This window comes from Lepidochelys kempii, chromosome 8 (assembly GCF_965140285.1).
Source record: "Lepidochelys kempii isolate rLepKem1 chromosome 8, rLepKem1.hap1, whole genome shotgun sequence".
NCBI lineage: Eukaryota > Metazoa > Chordata > Testudines > Cheloniidae > Lepidochelys > Lepidochelys kempii.
Window position 1 is genome coordinate 16,154,883 of NC_136387.1, and position 14,772 is coordinate 16,169,654.

A 14,772-nucleotide genomic window follows, 5' to 3' on the forward strand; every position below is an offset into this window, starting at 1 on the left:
AGGACACGAGAAGAAGACAGCCTAAAAATATGAGGAGGCATTTAATAGATGCATAGATACCAAGGCCAGAGAGGACCACTGTGAGCAGCTAGTCTGAGCTCCTCTATAGCACATGCCATACAACTTCCCCAAAATAATTCCTAGAACAGATCTTTTAGAAAAACATCCAGTATTGATTTAAAAATTGTCAGTGGTTGAGAATCCAATTGTAAATTGTTCCAATAGTTTGTTTAATCGCACTGTTAAATTTTTACACCTTATCTCCAGTCTGAATTTGTCTAGCTTCAGGTTCCAGCCATTTTGACCTATTGCTTTCCCTTTGCTTTCTCAGTGGCTTTCCTCTTCAACTGGATTGGATTTTTCTTGTCCTTCTGTCTGACCACTTCAGCTGCAGGACGATATGGGGCCATTTCGGGGTTTGGTCTGTCTCTCATTAAGTGGATCCTGATTGTCAGGGTAAGTTAGTGCAAAAAAAAAAAAAAAGGGGGGGGGGGGAGAGCCCAGACAATCATAAAGCCTCTGTGTATTTGCTACATTACTTAATAAGTGGCTCCTCTCAGTTCATAATTAAATAGCTTTTTTGCCTGGCAAAACTTACACCCGCAAAAACCTGAGTTACTGGGCTTTGTACTGTGCACTAAGCAGGGGTTTTTGGAAGGGGAAGAATCCTGTCCTTTCCCACCCCACGAGTAGGGGTACAGTGCATCTGTGGCTAGGGCCCCAACCCACATGCGTAGCTGCTGCCACTCCACACGCACTGTTGGCACCACTCAGTCTGACATTTCAGCTTCCACAAAGACCTCTGCTCTCTGACTTGTTCAGTGCGGTGTGGAGCTGACCTCCTCAGCATACAGGGGATATAAGGCCTCTCTGCATGGCTGCTCCCCTCAGGCAACCCACAGTAGGGCTAAATGGAAGGCATAGAGGGCTTTGTGCGGACTCTTCTTGCCAAGAGTGAAATTTGCCCTAAATCCTTCAGCAGTTCTTTTTTGAAGATTGGCCTGTTTGTTTCCCTGACCATCACAAAAGTTCCTTGGGGACTGTTTTGATTCAGGTGTAATTTTTAAATGACCCTTTCTGCTTGCTTTATTCTCATCTGACACAGCTGAGGCACATCTAGGAGTGTGCTTTGGGACTGGGGTCTGTGACAGATTGAACAGAGCTGGTAACATGACACTGCTCTGGTATGGTGTAATGGTCCTTGTTGTTGTAACAAATAAGAATAATGTGCCAGAGGAGCGCTGTATTTTTTATAAGTGTCTCTTTCTTATTAGGTAAAGCAGCTTGTGTAATATATAGGTGTCCGTTAAGCAATATTTGTTTAAAAGAGATACCACCTACCCCAGATGTTTTATTCTTGAAGTAAAAAAAAAATCCTCTTTGTGAAAATAAAGCCGGTGAAGAAAGCAAAGGCTTTTAACGGGGAAAGGAATGAAAAATTATAAATCTATATCTTTGTGAAAATGTCAAACCAATTTCTGTCCAAGCAAACATGTTGTGTGTGCAGCCTGTGACTAGAAGAATTGCAGGCAGATGTGCAAGGGAAACCAATAAAAAAAATTGGCTCTGAAGACCAAAAGCAAAGGGATTCAGAGTTAAGGTCATCACTTAATCCTTTTGTGCCAGGACTCAGATCCTGCAAATATGACATCTAGTGAGATAACTGTCTCCATTGTACAGTGCTTAGGTACTACAGGCGTCTCATACAGAAGACCTAAGTGCCATTTCCTGAGATAAGAAATGAAGTGAGAGAGACTGGCAGCCTTAACTGTGAATTTGATTTCAACCTTAGTATCTAGTTTTTCTAACTTATCCGTCTTCTGATTTAAACTTAAAAAAAAAACGAAAAATCAAGTTAATAATCTACCACTGACAACATAATGAAATTTGATTCTATAATTATATCAGCACCAAGGTCACTTTTCATTTAATAGGAAGCAGTTTTCCCAGTAACAGATTTTCAAGTCCGAGAATTTCTCATACCCACAAGAGCTTAACTTCAGCTTCACTGCTGTTTTGTTACATCATCCAACCTTGAACTGTAGTTAGCAGGGGTTACTACTGCAAGCCTGGCCTTTCGCTTCCAAAATTGGCAGAGGCTGTTAGGCAGCAGGGGGGTGAGGGAGAATGGGAAGAGCTGTCATTCAGCAGTGTCTCCCTACTAGCTGATCTCAGGAGAAGTATTGGTGAGTGTTGAACAGTCTCTTGTATATGTCTCCTTGGTCACAGTGGAGCAGTTTGGGGTTTGTGAGGAACAGCTATACATGACCCCGTTCCCTCAGATCAGTGTACACCTCTTACTTTTTAGCAATTAGGATTTGTAACTTGTGCTTATCTCACAGTAAGGCTATGTCTGTGCTTATGGCCGTATGTCGAGTACACATACCACATGCTTCCCGAGCACAGGTATAAATTTAGCAGTGTAGACGGTGAGGCACTGCTTAGGCAAGAAGAGTAAAGACACACCAGAACCTTAAGGTACATACCCTGTATGACCTTCTATGCTCCCAAGAAATGCCTCCCTTGCCTATACTGCTATTTTAAGCAGTGTAGTATCCCACTGCCAGAGCCTTTCACTGTCCCGTATGGCTTCACACTACAGTGTGGATGCAGCCTGCTTTTCACTGTGGCTTGTGGATACACACATTTTACTGCTGCCTCCAGTGTAGACAAGGCCATAGAGGGCACCGTCTGGCTACCATTGACATCAGTGGGAGCAGGATTGGGCCCAGAAAGTACCAAGTGTTATAATTTCTGTTTTCTTTTTTAGTTCTCAACCTATTTCCCTGGTTACTTTGATGGTCAGTACTGGCTCTGGTGGGTTTTCCTTGTATTAGGTAAGTCCTTACAATATTTGAAGTTATGCCAAAAGTGACTTTTAGAGACAAGTGTTGTTGTTTTCATTACCAGATGTTTAAAGGTATAAGGCCAAAATGTTATCTTTTTAAAATGATTTTATTCTGGTAGTGAATGTCTTTGAAATTTGTGTGTGTATTTAAATTCCTCTACTGTCATCAAAAAATTAAGGAGTAAAAGCATACACATCCTCTCACCAAAAAAGAGTAAGAAAATCAGAGAGCAGCACTTCCTCACACTGACAGTAGCTGCTAGGAGTTGAGTCACTAGACTATGGCACTCAAGTTTTTAAAATGCAAGTAGACTGTGATTTGTTCTAAATCCTATACTGAGTCTCAGTCGCTCTTGGGACCATCATGAGGACTGGTGGGCCCTTTGAGAAATTAAGTATCAAAAAATATGTAGATCAACTTTGCTGCAGCAAAACACCAGTTATATGGGTGCCAAGTGATACTTAACTTTGTAGTATCAATCTGAAATGCATGTCACTGTTCCAAATATGCCTCCTGGAGTTGTAACCAGCTGATACTCAGCAATTCTGTTCTTTGACTCTGTGGCTAATATTTAGCTGTAAATCTATCTGTGTGGAAGAATAAAAGTGATAGTACAGTGAAACTGGTACAAAAGACCACCTTTCTAAGGCAACCTGTTGCTGAAAAGACCACCCCAAAGTCTCCCCAGACATATTTAGTACAATTCTGCTGCATCTTTTTGCAGCTGAGTTTTGTTTTGTTTTGTTTTGGCTTTTGTTTTGACCCAGAGTCTTGCCTACGACACATTTTTACCTAATTCAAGAATCTTGCATGCTCTGAGTTTCTTGTACTGTACTAGGTAAAGGATTTCTGCCATCTAGCAGTGACTTAATTTGTTGCACACAAAGGAGGTAAAAGAATATTATTTAGTACTTAAGTAGCATTTTCCATCTGATGCTCTCAAAAACTGGAAGTATTGATGAACTAAGCCTCCTGCAGTGAAAGGAGAAAAAATAATTGTAATAACATCAGAAACGTGTAGTGTGGAATCAGAAACCTTATTATTGTTTGTCATATTGGGAAAATGAGTAATATTTTTTTTATATATTTTTCCCTTCAATCTTCTACTGAAATCTACCTCAAAGGTAATTCAATTCATAAACTTGCTGGGTCTGTTCTTTCAATGGTGCATATGGTAAATAAGATAAATCTCTTGTATCACGGTTTTCAGCTTTCGTTTCAAAGACTTTGTTCTGGAGCTTGATCCTGCAAACTCCTACTCAAGCGAGAGAACCCATCAAAAGTGGTGTATTTGGGGACTGGGCTTTTAATTCGTAATATTTTAATAAAATGCTTTTATTTTCTATAAGGTTAAATATAGAAAAAAGTATCACAACCAAATATATATTAGTAGTAATAATCTCTTTTCTATAACACTCTTAATCCAGAGATCTCAAATCATATGTATAAGATAGATCGATATAAAATACATATAAACACACAAAATAAGCAGCAACATGACAGACGATAAGGTTTCTGGTTCCGCAATGTACACTTCTAATGTTACTACAATTATTTTTTCTCCTTTCACTGCAGGAGGCTTAGTTCATCAATACTTCCACAGTTTTTGAGAGCATCAGATGGAAAATGCTACCTAAATACTAAATAATACTCTTTTACCTCCTTTGTGTGCAACAAATTAAGTCACCGCTAGGTGGCAGAATTTCTTTACCTAGTATAGGGGTTCTCAAACTTCATTGCACCGTGACCACCTTCTGACAACAAAAATTACTTCACGACCCCAGGAGAGGGAAATGAAGACTGAGCCTGCCCAAGCCCCACTGCCCGGGGATGAGGGACACACACTAGACATAGCCTGAGCCCCACTGCTCAAGGGCTTCAGCTCCTAGTCAGGGGGCCTGCAACCTGAGCCCTGCTGTCCATGGCTGAAGCCTGCGGGCTTTGGCATCGGCCCTGGACAGTGGGGCACGAGCTTCAGCTCTGGGCCCCAGCAAGTCTAAGCCAGCCCTGGTGACCCCATTCAAAGGAGGTTGTGACCCACTTTGGGGTCTCAAACCACAGTTTGAGAATTGCTAACCTAGTATACGCAACTCGGAACATGCCAAGATTCTTAAATTAGGTAAAATGTGTCATAGGAAACACTCCAGGAACCAACAAAAATCAACTGCAGAAAGATGCAGCAGAATTGTACTGAATATGTCAGAGAAAATGGTACTGGATCTTTAGTGACATAATCATAAATTTCCAAGAAACATGACTACATTTCATAAAACTATTCCTCATTTATTTGAGTTACTACCTTTTCTAAATTGGTTGATCACTAAAGCATTCATCCTAATTAGCAATTTAGATTTCCTTAGGTGACTTGCAGATTTGTAGAACTAACTTCTTGGTAATTAGGTTTACCCTTAAGATAAACTTTCTTGTTGTTCATTAATATGGAAATCCAAAACTTTAATATCATAGTTCAGAAACAAGTCTATAGTCAGTTAAATGCCACAAGTGCTAAGAATCAGAGGCCTTCTCTGTAAGACATTGTGAGATGGACTGTCCTTTCCTAAGTAGAGAAGAAAACATTGGAAATTATATAGATTCAGTTTCTTAACTGAACAAATGTGTTTTTTTTCCCCTTAGGCTTTCTGCTGTTTCTCAGAGGATTTATCAATTATGCAAAGGTTCGGAAGATGCCGGATACATTTTCCACTCTCCCCAGGACCAGAGTTCTCTTTATTTACTAAAGGTAAATTTTACACACTTTTGAGCTTTTTTTTTTTTTTTTTGCTGTTTTTTGTTTTTGTTTTACTTTACTGGGCAATTTCTTTAGACTGGGTCTGCTCTGCTATGATTTCGCAGGCCAAAAGCCAGTGGCTGATATTTTTTTTCCTGGGCTGCCAGCTACTCTACATACTTCTTAGTCCAGCTTCCCTATGACAGCACAGCAGGAATTTAATTTGAAGTATCAAGTATCTGCTCCAGAGTTTGATGAAGGGAATTTTAGATGCTTTAGATTCCAAGATTTGAAATACCAGAACAGATCCCTATTGCTTGCTACACTTGTGCACCCTGGAGGATGTGATTTTAAGAACTAGTAATGCGCTTGAAACATGTGACATACCTTCAACTTGAGTTAAGGTCACAGACCACGCCTGAGCAGAGGCATATAGCAATGTCTTTGGCTTATGTCCCAGAACCAGCACTTCATCTGGGTTTTCTGTATTACTCATTCTCTGCCAAGTTCTGGGAGAAACTCTGAAAGCCACTCCCACATGCCTTTAACTAATTGTAGTACCTGAATAATTTTAAGGATATTTTTTTTTTTTTTTTTACGTCTAAAATTCACCCACTTTTGGGCTGCACATGAACATGTTGTCTTGTTCTTGTCTTTCGCTGAAATCTTGGTGGGACCTTGATGGAGGCTTAAGTAGTTCAACTTGTTTAGTGCATTTCCTTCTTACAATAGATTATGGCTAGGATTAACTTTCTTTCTCTTGAGGCAGAAAAAAATCCCTGTAAGTAAGAGGTTGCTTCCTAGATGATGAGTGCAACATGATGCTCTATGAAGCTAGATTTCCCCAGGACAGAGCTGAAGCAGTTGTAACCAGGGTAATAGTTCGAAAAACAAAACTTTGAATCAGGTGTCATTAAATTGTTTGGCCTTCAAAACCAAGGCTTTGTTTTCCTGTTCCATTGTCACTAGGCCAGGAACCACACACATTGCAAGTGGTTCTGCTTTATTAAACTGAACCTGAAAATGCTATAAAAAGAAATTGCTGTGTGGTGGGTTGGTTTGCTTGGGTTTTCCCCTTCTTAGGGTTTGTGGTAACCTCTGAACCCCTCTTAAATTCACATTGTTACTAGCTGTACAGCCACTTATTTAATACTTGAATACTAAAGCTATTTCTGGTCCCAGCAACTCATGTTCTGCTCTTCTTCAAGTGACTTGATTTGCTTCTTTCCTGAAAGCAGCTCTTCATTTCTTATAGGAGTTGCTTGGTTCCTGGTCACATAGACCTTGAAGCCTACGTTTTGAAATGCAAGTAGTGATTTTGTGCCTACATTTTTGGGTGCCCAACCTGAGATACATTAAAGGGGCTTGTCTTTCAAAGTGTGGGTCCTCTGCACTTTCTGAATCAGGCCTCTTTAAGATGTCTCAATTGGGGCATCCAGAAACATTAGGTACTATGAAAATTTAGGCTTTGATGTTTCAACATGCCCTAAACTGCACTCTGTTGGACTCTTCAGATAAACCTATAATGTGAAATATTGAAGAGAAGCACCACACAACACTTCTGGTATCACTATAGCATCCTTGCTCAAATCAGATTTCTCTTTTATATTTTCTGGTGCCAGTGAAGGGAAGCAGCTGTTTCACTACCTACTTTCTCACAAGTTAAAAAACTTGATTATATATCTAAAAATGATTTATTATGAAAGTTGGAGGATGTTAGAGGTTAGCATTAAATTACAATTTGTCTTGTTCAAATTGAATGTAATTATATGTGAAGTGTACATTTGACTACAGAGAAGACAAAAAGTTTTATTACTGGATTTTGTGGCCCTAAATGTTGGATTTTCAGGCCTGTGTTAAAGCACATCTGTTTTATTTATTTAGACTTAAAACAAACTATACGAAGAGCTGTAGGTGCCCTGAAAGTCTTATAACAGCATAATAATGATCATCCAGCAACAACAACAGAAATCCTATCTGAATATACACAAACCGCCAGCCAGTAAATCAAAACAACAAAAAAGTTCTTTCTACCCTCTTCACTCTCCTCATAGCTCCAGGAATATACCCCCATCCATCTCTAAAAATTCTGTCTTAAGGATGAAATAGGGGCTGATTTGTCCATAGCAATAATACCAAAGACTGACTTGTGTAAGTCAACTATTTGGACTGCATTGCATCCTTCTAAAAACATTACAGCACATATTTGATCAGTTCCCATGCAGCTGCTGTAGCTGCACATATCTCACTGGGGTTTCTACATCTGCTGTGCCTCTGTGGTCTGTGTAGGTGCTTTGTAGGAACAAAAGACCAGCTCTTCCACTTGTCCGTGTGTCGCTTTCTTCTCCTTCTGAGAGAGCTGAAGTAGACATCATCAAAATAAGGCTGTTCAATTGTTTTGCTTTTAAAATGCCCTTAAAGTCTCCGAGAATAAATAGCTGTGAAAAATGCTGACCACTGAAGAAAGGAAAATATTACTTCTAATTAGCGTTCACTTGTTAGTGCACTCCACCCACATCAGAACACCATTGATGAGAGCCAGACATGCTGAGCATAATAGAGGGGATATTATAAATACACTATTTGTAGTAATATTGAAGGTAGGTGGTGGAAAAAATCTCTACCTATGTATTGGGAACCTTGTGAGGAAGTTAGTGTTGTATTCTCTGCTTCCTTTTCATTAAAGAACTGTTCCTTTTAGAATTAGGTAATTTAAATTTGGTGATGGAATCCAGCATATCATAACCTTCTCCAAATATGCCTGTACTGATAGACCTTGCGAGGACATGGAATGAGGAGAGGATAAAAGATTCCAAAGCATGGCTCAGGCTTCCAGAAGAGGCCCAAGGCTCATTGCTTGCGAGTGGCTTGTGAACTTGGAGTGGGGATTTTCTGAGAATACTCCTTTTAGTTAACTTGAACTACAGGCCAGTGTGTATCACTTTAAAAAACAAAACAACAAACAGAGTTGTTCTTCAATAAAATCCCATCCACTGTGAGTGAGTGATAGAAGTGCACAGAACACTCTGGAACCTGTCACTGTTAGGACGGTGATTGTTGGTTTTAGTTTTCTGAGGGACTGGGGAGAGGGTGCTTTGTGCAAGTCAAAAGTAGTTAAAAGTAAAATGAACCAGGCTGAAAGCTTGGCATATGCTGTTTAAATACTGTGTTCTAATGGATCACGTTATCTATCACTGCTGGAAATCTTCCTGGTATATGACTGCATGTAGTTGGCAGACCAAATCAGTAGCCAAGCAGAGGATACAAACTACACTGTAGGTGTACTAGTTTCAGACTTTATCCTTGGTGCAAAAACATCCCAGCTAGAGTAATCGGGAAAGAGAGTTTAGGAGGTTTGGCTTCTCCAATATCCCATATGTTTACTAGAATGTAGCCATATTAAGGGCGCAGACAAACCAAACCAAACATGGGGTCAAAATCTGCTCTGCCATTATTCAAATGCATGTTAACTCCAGTGCCTTGACTGATGTTACTGTGGATTTACACCAGGAGAACCAAGATCAGAATCTGGCACGTTCTTTCTTTTTCTGTTGCTTTACGTTCTAAAGGGGTTTGAACTCTTTGAAATTGTCGAATAGGCAGAAAACTACTGTGTAATTGTGCCATCGCTGTAATCTTGTAACTATGCCTCAGATGCATGTCGTATGTCTTCCGACATCCTGCACTCTTTGTAACCTACTTCCTTTTCTTAACCAAAATAACAATCTAACTATAGTTTCAATATTCAATATCCTTCTCTGACAGATGTTTTCTGGCAAATGTCTTCCTGCGTTAGTGAATTCTCCCTCAAGAAGTAACAGGACACCTGCAGGAAGTGAATCAAGACTCTGAACACAAGAAAAAATAATCACCTGCTTTAAAATAAATAAATAAAAGTACTGTTTCTAGGTGTAAAATTTTAATAGTTAATGCAGAATTCTGTAATCATTGACTCATTAGTGGGCTAATGTTTGGAAAAGCTATTGCAGTCAAGTCTGTGATGTACTAATAATGCCTTATATAGTATTTGTAGTATAGCATGAGCTATGCCCCTCTAGCCACTAGGGGGTAGTCTTGCTTTATGTCATTCTCCATCTTAAAAAATTATTCTGGAATCCAGTATTTTAGTGTAAAATAATGTATAATGCTGGCTGTTTTGAAGGGGTTTTCTCAAAAGTTTAGAAGACTGTTTTGTTATGACTACATTTCTGCATATACTTATCTGCTGTTAAATCTAAAACTGTCCTGTCTCTATACCTGAAAGTAAAATCTGTGTGCACAATAGATTGATTATGGCATAATTGGGGGAAAAAGTATTATTCTGAAGGTGGCACCAGTATTGTTTTTTTATAGTCTCTTCTAAACCTTGCAGGATATTTTACTTTCATACTGCATACTTTTTGGACTATATAGGGATTTTCGCAATATACGCTGGTAGTGTAAAGCTCAAAGATCACAATGCAACTTTGGATGATAAAATTTGACCTTGCAAAAAAGAGGTCGGTTTTTTTTTTTTTTGGCTTTGGGACTTTTGAGATGATCCCTAACATACCTGTAATTCTTGCTTTTATAATTTGTGTTAGCAGAAACTATGATGCATTATAAATGTAGATTTAATGTGCACTTTCGTGCTTTCTGCCAAGTGGTAATTCACTTTGGAGTTTTACTATGTTAAAACTGTAAATATAGCAGAATGTTAATAAATGTCACTTATGTAGCAATTTTTGCTGTAGATAAGTGTTTAATTTAGAAAATGAAGTTTATTGGAATCTGGATATCAGCTGCCAATACAGTCTGTTTAATGTCTTGCAAACCAGTGTGGTACAAATGGAACTTTGTTTTCTGTTAGAAGAAAGTTTTCTACACATCTATTTCCTGAAATTCAAGGTCTTTCTTCCTTTATATAAACAGTTTGTCAAGTCCTTCAGGCAACGACCAAATACTAGCTATCCTTCTGGCATTTTCAAAACGAGCGGTTATATGAACAATTTTAAATTGTTTTTGTTAGTCCAGAATGTATAACTTTATCTGTTTGTCAAATGATTTATTCATAGTCTTCATGATTATACAGTTGTGATAAATGGGCAGTTGAATTTACAAAGATCTATGCAGCTTACACAGAGGCTTCCTTTTTAAATAGGAATAAGTGTACACATTTGCAGCAGGGGGAATTAAGTTTATCCTGCAAAGTAATATCTGCAGCATTAGAGAACTCTAATTCACATTTGCCCAAACTTGGTAGATTAGCCTTGTGTTTATTCTCTTGGCATTTGGGCCTTATTTGGTCTTGTATATTCAGAGAACTGGAATATTTTGCATTCCTGTTTCCGTTCATTTGGTGGCCAGAGACTTGTCAGACACCCCTAGTGTTCAATTACATTTAAGATATCAATTCTAGTTTAAGGAATCATTAGTTTTGGTGTATTTATAGGGATGTGGGGGGAATATTCTGTAAAAATGGGTGAATGGTTGGGCTTGAAGCATCTGTTGTTGTTAAATGGAGTTCAGCAGTGGCTTCTCTAAATTCCAAGCTGAAATAATTATTTTGGGGATTCAGAAGCAAATCTTTTGGCAGTTAAACCATTTTATACCACACATGTGGTGGTGACAGTTGTGTGATAAAGTAAATTTATTACACACCTTTGGCCTCTTCCCTTGCCCATTAGTTCAACACCCTAGGACTCCCAATATTCTAAATTCTTGAGCAAGTTTAAATAGCAGACATTTTTTTTTATATCAACCTGGCATAAAAATATATTTTCCCTTGAATGTAGACTCTCTCTCCCCCCCGCAAAAAAAAAAAAAAAGAAAAAAAAAAGAAAAAAGCGTAAGTTGGGTATTCACTTCTGCCCCAGTAACAGTTGTAAGGTCCAGTATTTCATGCCATGGCCTATGCAGAATACATGGTGGTGAGGCTTTATTGGCATATATTTGGGTTGTCATGTATAGTTCACTCTGTAATGCAGCCATCCCAAACTCATGCCTAGAAGAGATTTATGCCACACCACTGTTTTTTCCTGTGTCTTTTTATTTAGATAAAATTGTATTCTGATCAAGTCTCAGGTTCAGTCATGTTAATCTTGCTAACCCTGTACACACAAGTCCCATTAAATGGGAGTAACATGCACAGAAATGCAAGAGGAACAGGTTCTAAGTGTTTGGTGGGGGGAGGGGGTGGCATGTGAAGTAGAGAAAATGCAGCAGAGGTCTATACTTCTTCCTTAGAATGACCCAGTAAGGGTTCACTTTGATCGTATAAAAGATGGGGTAACAGACACCAAAGGAGAATTTACTTCTGGGAATCTAGAGGGTTTAAGCACAGATGAGGAAAGAGATTGACCCTGTAGTGAATTACTTTGGGTTTAAAAATCTCTCAATTTCCATATAAGAAATGTCAAGTTGCTTTGACCCTTTAGCTAGCTGTGTATGGAATAAGCGATCTAGAAGACTCTGGGCTTGTCTGCATACACCAAATTGTAGCACTTTAACTATCCTGGTATAAAGAGGTACAACCCCCTAATGTGGATGCAGTTATTGTGATACCAAGGTGCTTTATACCGGTATAACTATTCCTGTATGGGAAGAGGAATAAGCTATGCTTCTTCTATGAGCCACCTTTATATCCGTGTAACTGTCCACACTAGAGGTTGTTACAGCATAGCTATTTCAGTTAAATAAATCACATCTCTAACCAAAATTATTAAAAGATCAGTTATAAGCACCTAGAGGATAGTAGGGTGATACATTGCCAACTTGGATTTGTCAAGAACAAATAATGGATTACTGGCCTTGTGGATACGGGCATGTAGTAGACCTGATCGATCTTGATTAATGGCTTATGACACAGTCTTACTTGACATACTCATAAGCAAACTAGGAATATGTGGTCTAGATGAAATTACTATAAAGTGGGTGCACAACTGGTTGAAAAACCATACTCCGAGTATTTGACAATGAACCATTGATAAACGGGGAGGACGTATCAAGTGGGGCCCTGTGGGGATCCGTCCTGAGTCCAATATCATTCAATATTTTCATTAATGACTTAGCTAATGAAATGGAGAATATGCTTATAAAAAATGTAGCTGACACCAAGCTGGGAGGGGCTGTAAGCACTTTGGAGGACAGGATTAGCATTCAAAATGACCTTATCAAATTGGAGAATGGGTCTGAAATCAACCAGATGAAAGTTAGTAAAGACAAGTGCAAAATACTACACTTAGAAATGAAAAATGAAGTGCCCAAGTACAAAATCGGCGGTAGTACTGCAGAAAAGTATCTGGGGGTTATTGTGGATTCAGACTCAATTTGTGATCCACTATGTGATACACTTGCAAAAAAAGGCTAATAACAATCTGGGATGTATTAACAGGAGTGTGGTAGGTAAGACATGGGAGGTAGTTATTCTGCTCTACCTTGCACTGGTGAGGTCTCAGCTGGAGTATTGCCCAGTTCCGGGCACCACACTTTAAGAAAGATGTGGACAAATTGGAGACAATCCAGAGGAGATCAAAAAATAAATAAAAAAATCATAGGTCAGGTTTCCAAAACCTCTTAGGAAAGGTTAAAAAAAACCCCAAAACTGAGTGTGTTTAATCTTGGGAAAAGAAAATTGATGGAAGACCTGAGAGATCAGGGGTGGGCAAATTTTTTGGCCCAAGGGCCACATCCGGGTGGGGAAATTGCATGAAGGACCATGAATGTAGGGCTGGGGCAGGGGATTGGGGTGTGGGAGGGGGTGCGGTGTGCAGGAAGGGGCTCAGGGTAAGGGGATGGGGCAGAGGAGGGGTGCAGGGTGTACGAGGGGGCTCAGGGCAGGGGGTTGGGATGCAGGTGGGGTGCGGCAGGGGGCTCAGGGCAGGGGGTTGGGGTGCTGGTGGGGTGCGGCAGGGGGTTCAGCGCAGGGGGTTGGGGTGCTGGCGGGGTGCGGCAGGGGCTTCAGGGCAGGGGGTTGGGGTGAGGGCTTTGGCCCAGCACTGCTTACCTGCAGTGGCTCCGGGGTGGCAGCAGCACTCACTGGGGCCAGGGCAGGCTCCCTGCCTGCCCTGGCCCCGTGCTGCTCCCAGAAGCAGCCGGCACCATGTCCCTGTGGCCCCTGGTGTGTGGGGGTGGGGGGCAGAGGGTTCTGCGCGCTGCCCTCGCTTGCGGGTACCTCCCCTGAAGCGCCCATTTGTCGTGGTTCCCCGTTCCTGGCCAATGGGAGCTGCAGGGACTGGTGCCTGCAGGCGAGGGCAGCGTGCGGAGCCATCTGCCCCCCTCTTTTTCCCCCATCCCACTCCCCAGGGGACGTGGTGCCGGCCACTTCTGGGAGCGGCGCAGGGTCCGCGGCACCACCGGGGTGGCAATCCCACGGGTCGGATCCAAAGTCCTGGCAGGCTGGATCTGGACTGAGGGCTGTAGTTTGCCCACCCCTCTGATAGATCTTCAAAGATCTTAAGGACTGTATAAAGAGGACAGTGATCAATTGTTCTTTATGTCCTCTGAAGGTAGGACAAGAAGTAATTGGCTTAATCTGCACCAGGGGACTTTAAGGTTAATATTAGGAAATCTCTCTAACTGGAGTAGGCTAAACACTGGAATAGGCTTCCAAGGGAGATTGTGGAATCCCATCAGGATTGTCTCTAGACTAGATCAGGGGTAGGCAACCTATGGCACATGTGCTAAAGGCGGCACGCAAGTTGATTTTCAGTGGCACTGACGCTGCCCGGGTCCTGGCCACTGGTCCAGGGGGTTCTGCATTTTAATTTAATATTAAATGAAACTTCTTAAATGTTTTAAAAGCCTTATTTACATACAACAATAGTTTAGTTATGTATTAAAGACTTATAGAAAGAGACCTTCTAAAAACGTTAAAATGTATGACTGGCACGCGAAACCTTAAATTAGAGTGAATAAATGAAGACTTGGCACACCACTTCTGAAAGGTTGCTGACCCGTACTCTAGATATACTTGATCCTGCCTCAACATGGGGAGAGGGAATTGGGGGAGATGGGTAGACTAGATGACCTCTTGAGGTCTCTTCAAGCCCTGTATATCTGATTCCATGAAAATAGTTATACCAGAACAAAAATTGTGTTGACCAGGCCCTCCTCAGAAACAAAGAGTTTATTTTGCCTCTTATTACAAAGAGGTATTGAAATTGATAATTGGAAATCATTTTAAGAACATCTTACTAGAAGGGAAATGAAAGCAGA

At 40.5% G+C, this 14,772-nt stretch overlaps 1 protein-coding gene across 1 annotated transcript in view; it reads left to right on the top strand.

Annotated features, from left to right (window-relative positions):
• The window catches only part of NDFIP1 (Nedd4 family interacting protein 1), a 33,830-nt gene extending 22,201 nt beyond the window's left edge, over positions 1–11,629 (top strand). The window contains exons 5-8 of the mRNA XM_073355697.2: positions 332–456; positions 2,771–2,837; positions 5,484–5,589; positions 9,343–11,629. Of these exons, the coding sequence (XP_073211798.1) occupies positions 332–456; positions 2,771–2,837; positions 5,484–5,587 (296 nt within the window). The 3' untranslated portion in view covers positions 5,588–5,589; positions 9,343–11,629. The remainder of the gene's footprint in view (positions 1–331; positions 457–2,770; positions 2,838–5,483; positions 5,590–9,342) is intronic.
• The last annotated feature ends 3,143 nt before the right edge of the window (positions 11,630–14,772 follow it).